Here is a 10,301-nt window from a genome sequence, read left to right as displayed (position 1 = left end):
TTTTTTTTAATTTATTTTAATTGGAGGCTAATTACTTTACAATATTGTAGTGGTTTTTGCATACATTGACATGAATCAGCCATGGGTTTACATGCCTTGCTTACTCTTTAAAAAATCTGTAATTGGAGGAAACTTGCTTTACAACATTGTGCTTGTTTCTGCCGCACAACAATGCAGATCAGTCATATCTGTACATGTATCCCCTCCCTGTTGAGCTTCCCGCCCGTCGCTCCCATCCGGGTCATCACAGAATGCCAGGCCAGGCTCCCTGTGTGACACAGCAACTTCTCACCAGCTGTCTGTTTTGCACACGGTAGGTGTGTATGCAATGATGCTACTTTCTCCATTCACTGCACTCTTTCCTTCTCCCACTGTAGGCTTGCTTACTCTTAGCTCCATTGCTCTTAAACCTCTCTACTTGTTCTTGCTGGTAAAATGCATGTGAATGGGAGAGATTATTTCCAGGTGTGGGGTTTGTATTAGACGTTATTCTTTCATTTACTCCTATTCAACAGGTAAGCACTCAATGCTCACTAGATGCTAGGGGAACATGGGCGCCCACTTGTTCAGAGCTTGTGCACAGCCCTGGACCTGAGGGATGGGAGCCTTGTGCTTCGGGCCCCGAGTGGAGTCACACAGGTCTTGCTGAGGGCTGTGTTCTTGTCCTGCCCGCGGCTCTCTGGGGGACGGTTCTATGAGGACCTGCCTTGGCTGAGGCCCTTTTGGTTGAATCTCTTAGTACAGCTGCACAGGCCAAGGCCTCCCGTTGAGTAATATAGCCTGGAGGGAAGAAAGGAGATAAACTTCAAAGTCAACAGCTTTACAAAGCAAACAACTCTGCAAATATCCACATAGGCACAAAATTCCTTCTACTTTGTTTGGTAGAAACAATTATTTTAGCATTCTCAGATTGTACAGTTTTTCAGGTTATGAGGTATGTTTTTCTTCTGGTACATTTCTCATTGAATAAGTTAATATATTAATTAAATGAATAATAGTCTGTAGTTATTGCCAAATAGACAAATATTTGGAGAGGGACTTGAGCCATGAGAAATCTTCACATGAATTGCTTATCTTTAATAGCAAACTTGCTTTAGATAGAAACAGATACATTCAGTCTCAGTGTTTTTAAAGTACAGTCTGCAGACCCTTTACAAAAGAATCATTTGGTTCAGGCCACACTAATAATGCTCTTTAAAAATGCGTGTTTCCAACTCTATTTCAAAGAACTTCTGAGTCAGAAACACAGAAGGTTAAGCTTGAAAGTCTGTATTTTTTTTTTTTTTTTTTGGTCCCACTGCATGGTATGTATGATCTTCATTTCTAGACTAGGGATCGAACCCATGCCCTCTCCATTGGAAGCTCAAAGTCTTAACCAGTGGACCACCAGGGAAATCCCTGGAAGACTGTATTTTAATAACATAGACAAGTGTCTTATGTGCACTAAATATTGCATATCTCTGTTTCTGGTTTCATTGGCTTCTGTGCAGTTTTACTCTACAAATAAGGCTACCAGATGATAATCCTCATACTTTCTGTCAGGCATGGGGATCCGGCTAAATTCTGGTTCTGCCATTTACTAGTTCCATGACCCTGGTCAAGTTGTTTAACTTACTCATGTGTCCAACTCTTTGAGATCCTATGGACTCTAGCCCACCAGGCTCCTCTGTCTATAGGATTTCCCAGGCAAGAATACTGGAGCAAGTTGCCAATTCCTTCTCCAGGGGATCTTCCTGAACCAGGGATTAAACCCTCATCTCTTATGTCTCCTGCATTGGCAGGTGGATTCTTCACCACTAGCACCACCTGGGAAACAAAAGCTTGCCCAATATGGGGCATGAACCCACAACCCTGAGATTAAGAGTCTCATGCTCTACTGACCGAGCTATCTGGGCAGCTAATAAGAGATCTCCTGTCAACACTCACTTGCCTTTAGCATTTCCACCTTATTAGTGTTGTTCCTGTATTTGCACAAAAGGAAAATGCTGTTGTTGATTGTTCTTGATTTTAAATCATTTGCAAAAACCGTGCTTTCCTTTTGTGCAAATACAGGAACAACACTAATAAGATAGATGTGCTAAGACACGTGAGTGTTTACAGAAGAAAGGCTCTGTTGGAGTTAGAAGAGTGTAATAAGTAGGAGGCAGAGATTGAGAACATCTCCTGGAAGAAAGGGATTTTAATAACTACCTTTCCATAGACTGTTGCTTACAATCTACGAAGGCTTTCCACAACCATTCTTTTTGGTTCATAAAGTCCCATGTGGCTGGTGGAAGAATAGAGATGGCAGACCTTGGGGTGAAGATGCGTGATCTTTGGTGTGATGCTCCTCACTGATGTTTATTCTCTATGTGATCTTGATTGAGTCCTGTAACCTGTCTGAGCTACAGTTTCCCACAGCAGTTAAGTGGGGATGAAAATGAGATATTCCATGTAGAGCTCATAGCACAGTGTTGGAAACACAGTAGGTACTTAATAAACATAAGCATTATTGCTGTGACTCAAACAAGCCAGTGAGTCTGCACGACCAGCGATGGGCTGAGCGGTGGGTTAGCCTAGATCATCTCTGCCCAAGCCCGTTGCCTCTTCTACTAGATCAAGTGCTCGTAAATCTCAGACAGTTGTTGACATTTGATAACAAACCCTACTCCAATTTCTAATTTCCCCATAAAGCCTTGCTTTTTATTGTCAGAGAAAATCGTCTTTAAATTGACCTGCCAACCGTGTTGATAAAACAGCAGGCTGACAGGAGGCCATTCTTCTTGAATTATTTATCTGGAAACCCGACTTCCAGCGGTAGCACAGGAGTCCTCCTTCCTGAGGCGCCTGGGGTCAGGTAGTTAAACTCACCAAGCAGCTGCTGGTGCCGAAGGCTGTGAAGGTAGCGGGTCTGCAGGGCCTCCCACTGGGGCCTGGGGCTGTAAATCCTCATGATGCTGTAAAAGTAGCGCTGCTGCCCCTGGGTTAGGTCCTGCCAGAGCAGAGCAGGGGACTCTGGTGAGTTGCTGGACTTGAGGATCAGAGTGTGATGTATTCAGAGCTGACTTTCACAGAAATAAGATGCTTCTCCCACTGTTTCCCTCCCCTTGTCCCTCTCTCAGTGAGTTTCCTTTCACCTCCCTTAGTTTACTTAAACTGTCTTCCACTGGCATCTGTAATGGTGAAAATGAGTTAAAAAAAAAAGATTCTAGGTAGGTAGGTCACAGTATTAGGCTGAGGGAGATCCAAGGATTTTCAATATCTGATGCTGAAGCTCCAATCCTTTGGCCACCTGATGCAAAGAGCCGACTCATTGGAAAAGACCCTGATGCTGGGAAAGATTGAAGGCAGGAGGAGAAGGGGATGACAGAGGATGAGATGGCTGGATGGCATCATTGACTTGATGGACATGAGTTTGAAGGAACTCTGGGAGATGGTGAAGGACAGGGAAGCCTGGTGTGGTGCAGTCCATGAGGTCACAGAGAGTTGGACTTAGCGACTGAACAATGATAACAACCTGTACTGATCTGTTATAATCCTTGTTGAGGAAGGTAGACTGAGAATCTGCCCAGGGCCTGAAGTGTGTCAGGCCTCTGGAGAGTAAAAGAACTTTCCATTCAGAGCTCTCAGCTTAAGCAGAGAAGATAGATGAGAGGATGGGTAATGTGATAAGCATTCAAGGTCATTAGTGAAAAAGTGCTATGAAAACAGAGAAGGAATAGAAGCTCATGTTAAGGAGTCAAGGAAGCTTCCTGAAAGAGAAGACCAACACGTCTGAGTCTGCCTTGTCAGGAGAGATTCCCTAAAGGGACTAGAATATGAATTCTCAAAGGGCATTGGCATTGCTTAGGAATCTGTGAGAAATGCAGATTCCCAGGCCTCACCAGACCTACAGAATCAGACACGGGGAGGGGTGGACCCAGGACTCTGGTGACCTCTGGGTGGTTTTTGACACTCTGCCGTAAAATTTGGGAACCACTGGACTAGAAGAAAAAGAAAGGCTGATTAGAAAGAGAAAGTGGTACAGATTTTCTTCTGGGGTACAAAATATCTGAATATATTGGGAACCAGACTTTTGGCATTTTTTTTAAACTTTAACCTGGCGGCTCAGACAGTAAAGAATCTGCCTGCAGTGCAGGAGACTCGGATTCGAGCCTTGGGTTGGGAAGATCCCCTGGAGAAGAAAATGGCAAGCCACTCCACTATTCTTGTCTGGAGAATTCCATGAACAGAGGAGCCTGTCAGGCTACAGTCCATAGGGTCACAGAGTAGGACCCAACTGAGCGACTAACACTTTCACTGCAATTACAAAAAAATTATTTTAACCAGGATATAGAGTCTGAGCTGGAAAAGCCTCTAGAGTGGGACAGCAGATGATCACAGAAGCCTTTTATGCTACACTAAGAGCTTAAAGATTAGCTTTACTATGAAGAACCACTGGTCTTTCTTTAAGGCAGTGGTTCTCAACAGGAGTGATTTTGACCCTCAAGGGACATTTGGCAGTGTCTGAAGAAATTCTTGGTTGTCAGAGATGGTGGGAAGGAAGATGGTTGCCACTGGCATTCAGTGGTTAGAGGCCAGGGATGCTGAACATACTACAGAGCACAAGACAGCCTCCCAGTGCCCCCAGACAAGAAGTACCCAGGCCCAAATGCCATTCTGTGAGCTGACTGGATCTGCATTGTAGAAAGACCACTCTGGACCTGCTAGGCAGAATGGCCTTGAGGGAAGACAGACCGCTGGTAAGGAGACCATTTGGAAAGCTACCACCTAGAGCAGGGAGGAACAGGAAGGGCTGCACTAGAATTGTTTTTATATACCTGCTGGATATATAGAGATGAGGAAACAGAGAAAGTGGCAGCAACGCTCTAGAAAAATCAAGATGAAATAAGTTCATGTGTGTGTGTGCGTGCTAAGTTGCTCAGTTGTGTCCAACTCTGTGACCCCACAGACTGTGGCCTGCCAGGCTCCTCTGTCCATGGGATTCTCCAGGCAAGAATAGTGGAGTGAGTTGCCATTTCCTTCTCCAGGGGATCTTCCCAACCCAGGGATCGAACCCATGTCTCTTATGTCTTCTGCATTGGCAGGCAGGTTTTTTTTACCACTAATGCCACCTGGGAAACCCAAAATAATTTCACCTTAGACTAAAACATTCATAGCAATGACAGAATTTCAAAACCAGTTGATAACCATGTAGTAAAAAGTAAACTTAAGATAATTATGTATAAGCTAAGTGAATTTTATCTGCTAAAACGTTTTGTGTGGTGTTGAAACCTGTCCGTTTTTTTTTTAAAGATCTAGAAACCTTAAATTTGATATTAAAAATATATTCAGAGAGCAAGTAGCTGAGCCAAGTACTTCACACTTGAGGTATTATTTCAGTTTTACAGTTTCCGAATTAGATGTTTTAAAAGATAATATATTTGAAGAAGAGAATAGATCCCTAATTAAGCCTTTTCAAATGATTGAGAACAATATAACATGAAAATTGCAAGCCATTTCAAGAGTAAAACTCCAAAGTGCAATGCGAGTTTCCATTATATAAGATAAAACCTTAAAAATTATAGTTTTATTTTACAAGGGGGAAAAAAAGGCATAGTTCTTTTCCTTAGGAGAATACCATCTTCCTAAATGAGAAGTAATAGATAATGCTTTTTTTTCTGATTTTATTTTATTTTAAACTTTTTATTTTGTATTGGGGTATAGCCAACACAGCTCAGAACACAGAGGTGTGGGCTTTAAAAAAAGCTTTTTTTTTTTTTTTTTTTAATACACTTACTCCTTGGAAGGAAAGTTAGGACCAACCTAGATAGCATATTCAAAAGCAGAGACATTACTTTGCCAACAAAGGTCCACCTAGTCAAGGCTATGGTTTTTCCTGTGGTCATGTATGGATGTGAGAGTTGGACTGTGAAGAAGGCTGAGCACCGAAGAATTGATGCTTTTGAACTGTGGTGTTGGAGAAGACTCTTGAGAGTCCCTTGGACTGCAAGGAGATCCAACCAGTCCATTCTGAAGGAGATCAGCCCTGGGATTTCTTTGGAAGGAATGATGCGAAAGCTGAAACTCCAGTACTTTGGCCACCTCATGCAAAGAGTTGACTCATTGGAAAAGCCTTTGATGCTGGGAGGGATTGGGGGCAAGAGGAGAAGGGGACGACAGAGGATGAGATGGCTGGATGGCAACACTGACTTGATGGACGTGAGTCTGAGTGAACTCCGGGAGTTGGTGATGGACAGGGAGGCCTGGCGTGCTGCGATTCATGGGGTCGCAAAGAGTCGGACACGACTGAGCGATTGATCTGATCTGATCTGATCTGATAGCCCATTAAGAATGTTGTGATAGTTTCAGTTGAACAGGGAAGGGGCTCAGCCATACATATACATGTATCCATTCTCCCCCAAACTCCCCTCCCATCCAGGCTGCCACATTACATTGAACAGAGTTCCCTGTGCTCTATAGTGATCCTTGTTGGCTACCCATTTGAAATACAGCAGTGTGTACCTGTCCATCTCAAACCCCCTACCCATCCCTTCCCCTCATCCTGCCCCCTGGCAACCATAAGTTCATTCTCTAAGTCCGTGAGATAGCAGATGACATTTTTGATGTTGTCACCCTATTGCTTAGCTTTCCTTGAGGGGAAGAGTTCCTAAAGGGGGACGGATGTAGGATTAGATCATCCGAGTGCTCCTTCATTCTCTCAGACACACTGTTGACACAGAGCGAGGGTGTGCATTGAGCCCTGTGTTCTCCCTAATGCCAGGTAAACCCTCACCCCCTGAAGAAGAGCCAGAGAAGGCCCCTCCATCTGTGAATAACATGCTGCACCTTCAACAATGGCGTGTCAGAGGCAGAGCGAGGGACTCGAATGCGAGGAATATGTGGCACATTACACAGCTTTTGTTGTCTTTTCCATTTCTCTCCCATCTTTATTCTGTACCTGGAAGGAACAACAAAGCACAGCATAAATTGTCATGTTGTTCAAACAATTTTGGGGGATGTACCTAAGTAAGTAAGCAATCAAGTAAATAAGTAAACAGATAGATGTTATTTATTTCAAGGGAAAAGACATTTTCTCAAATGAGTCCATGGAATTGGACCTCACCAGACTTCTTAATTATGCACTTTTCCCAATTCTCCTCCCTTACTTGTTGTTCCATCGCCAAGCCGTGTCTGACTCTTTGCTGTAGCCAGGGACGACAGCGTGCTCGGCTCCCGGTCCTTCACTATCTCCCAGAATTTTCTCAGACTCGAGTCCACTGAGTCGATGATGACATACAAACATCTCTTCCTTTGTTGCCTGCTTCTGCCCTCAATCTTTCCCAGCATCAGGGTCTTTTCCAATGAGTCGGCTCTTCACATTAGGTGGCCAAACTATCAGAACTTCAGCTTCAGTATCAGTCCTTCCAGTAAATATTCAGGATTGATTTCCTTTAGGATTGACTAGTTTAATCTCCTGGCTATCCAAGGGACTCTCATGAGTCTTCTCCAGCATTACAGTTTGAAAGCATCACTTCTTCGGTGCTCATCAGCCTTCGTTATGGTCCAGTTCTCACATCTTTACGTGACTATCGGAAAAACCATAGCTTTGACTATACAGACCTTTGTCAGCAAAGCGATGTCTCTGCTTTTTAATATGTCGTCTAGGTTGATCGTAGCTTTTCTTCCAAGGAGCAAGCGTCTTTTAATTTTGTGCTGCGGTCACCATTGCAGTCATTTTGGAGCCCAAGAAAATAAAATCTGTCACTGATGCCACTTTTTCCTGTCTATTTGCCATCAAGTCATGGGACCCAACCCGAGGGAATAAATCAGAGTCCTTTGTCTTTCTGCTTACTCTGCATTTGGAACAGGTGGGTTGTAAAACCACATCAGGTCTTAGCAGTTATTTCTTGATAACTCTAAATAATAGCTATTACTTTATCTGATCCTGCAAGTAATATATATCATTTTTGAAAATTTAAAAATAGAAGAGGAAATACGATCGTCCATAATTTAACAGTGCATAACTATTGTTGTCACTTGATTGATTTCATTTTGCTATTTTTTCCCTGTGTACATCCGCTATGATATTATAGAACAGGGAGATCATCCTCTCTATGTTATGCACCTCCCCAGCACATTTAATAACCTTTGAAAATATGATTTATCATGGCAGTATATATATCTTTACATCATTTTCCATTTCTTGCACATTCAGATTTGCTGTTTTTCCAGCCTTGTACTATTAAAGAAGCTGTTAAATCTGGCCATGTTTCTAACCTGACAAAGATACAGAATGAAGGAGCCACAGCTTCTATGATTAAGTCTCATTTCCTTTCCACGCAATTCAGGATTTAGAATCTGAGGTGTATAGAATAATTTAAAAATTAGCCATCAAGAAAGAATAAACATATTGGAGCAGGGTTGACATGGCAGAGTGGAAATCCCAGCATTTCTCCTCTCTTCCCTCCTTTGCCCTTGCCAAAAATGTCTACCTCATCGGTTTACTGATTACCTGAAATTTTTTAAAAATTCACTTAACTGAAGTATAGTTGATTTACAGTGTTGTGTTGATTTGGGCTATACAGCAGAGTAATTCAGTTGTACGTATATATACATTGCTTTTCACATACTTTTCCATTATGGTTTATTACAGAGTGGTGGGTATAGTTCCCTGTGCTATAAAGTAGGACCTTGTGGTTTATCCATTCTATATATAATATGATTAGCTGAGACTTGAAAATAGAATGCTCTCACTTTAGGCCAGTTCCTCCTCTCTCCTCTACCCTATTGTATGCTCACGCACATGTGCACGCAGGAGCACCGCAGTACACGCACTTAAGAATTTTAACATATGAGAAATCTCTGGTTCCAAGTTTACAGAGCTAAGGCTCAGACTTTCCAGAAGAGAAATTTATTAGGGAAATGTCAGTCGGCATCTTTGTGTGTCTTGTTTCCTCAGTATAAACTTATAATTTAAACTGTAAGTATTTTATTCAATATTGCTTTCCTTCCATGTGCTCTCCAGAAGCCATCCCAACCAAGATACACTCTTTTAATATTGATGGTGATAGACGCCTACACTCTACCCTGTAATCAAATCATCTCCAAATCCCTCCTCCCATTTTCCAGGTCTGTAGAGCAGAACATAAATATTCTTCAAAGCTGGAAAGATTTTTTTTCTTTCCTCAAATAGCATCAGGAAATGACTGATAATCTTTCTTAGGGCAGCATTTCATGTGTGCTTTCCTTGGGCTATTGCTAAGGAAATCCATCTTAACAAATCAAGCGGTCTACACTTGATAGAGTTTGATTAAAATGTTTGCAGAGCTCAGGGAGGAAATATCTACCAAAAAAATTATATCTGAAACAAAAAGACAGATTTGCTTAAAAGAAACTTACCCTGTATTGTAATCTCCCCTCTTTAAAAAGCTGGGATTCATATTCAGTGTAGTTTTCCTGCAAGGTCTCTTTCTTCATGGGGTGGTGGCAGTACAATCCTGTTTGTTGATAAGCTGATATCCAAGCGACATCATGTGATGAAACAAAGAGCTGGGAGATTTGGCTGCTCGCCTTTCCCTGCTTCTAGGCAACATGCAGCTGCACAGTTTAATCTTTTATCTTTTTTTCCCCCCAAATTTTATATCTAATTAAGTGTCAACTTCTAATCTACCATATCTGCATTCAGTGCAGACACCAGGGAGAAAAGTACATGGAGACAGAGAGACTGAATATTAAAGATCAAGAGATCCATCAGGGCAATAGCCCATTACATGTGTATTTCTCAGATTTGGAATCAGTAATCCCCATCCCTGTTGCTCAGAAGGATGAGGGAATAATTCCTAAATACAGAGTTACAGGCATAAACTTGTGGTAATCTATGGAGTGGTCCCATATGTTAAGATAATGTTCCATTCTCAGTTTTTGGAGTAGTGTGCTATTCTCTGTGTTTGATCTTGACTTGAGGGCGCATGATGAAGAACTTATGGCACAAGATTCTTGCCCACACGGATGTCATCAGCGTGAGCCTCCCATTGCAACCTGACTCATGACCACAATCTTATCACTTCCTCTGGGCTAGTGTTATGACTACAGACTACTTTTTTTCAGATTGTCTGCAAAAATGAAGAGTTCCAAGGGAAAATGGAAGAGGAAACAGCAAAAAAGAAAACCACAAATTCAAGACTCTTCAGAGGCTAAAGGGAAGAAAAATATAGGGAGATAAAAGTGATGAATTGTGTAGCTTAAAAGAGAAAAGACTCAACAAAAACAGTTTGCATTTTCCCACAATAATTTAAGTGCAGACCTTCTGGGGAATAAACATGATACAAGCAAGAGTCTAT

At 42.2% G+C, this 10,301-nt stretch overlaps 1 protein-coding gene across 1 annotated transcript; it reads right to left on the bottom strand.

Moving 5' to 3' along the window:
- Window positions 1–631: 631 nt before the first annotated feature.
- On the bottom strand, window positions 632–9,401 carry FAM216B (family with sequence similarity 216 member B). Its single transcript, XM_055541823.1, has 5 exons — window positions 9,361–9,401; window positions 7,074–7,122; window positions 6,808–6,930; window positions 2,851–2,971; window positions 632–780 (listed from the first exon to the last, which is right to left on the bottom strand). The coding sequence occupies exons 1-5, from the start codon at window positions 9,399–9,401 to the stop codon at window positions 632–634; spliced, it is 483 nt and encodes a 160-aa protein (XP_055397798.1).
- Window positions 9,402–10,301: the final 900 nt, after the last annotated feature.

Source organism: Bubalus kerabau, chromosome 12 (genome assembly GCF_029407905.1).
Source record: "Bubalus kerabau isolate K-KA32 ecotype Philippines breed swamp buffalo chromosome 12, PCC_UOA_SB_1v2, whole genome shotgun sequence".
NCBI lineage: Eukaryota > Metazoa > Chordata > Mammalia > Artiodactyla > Bovidae > Bubalus > Bubalus kerabau.
The sequence above is the reverse complement of the archived record's forward strand: the minus strand, read 5'-3'. Positions and strand labels throughout refer to the sequence as shown.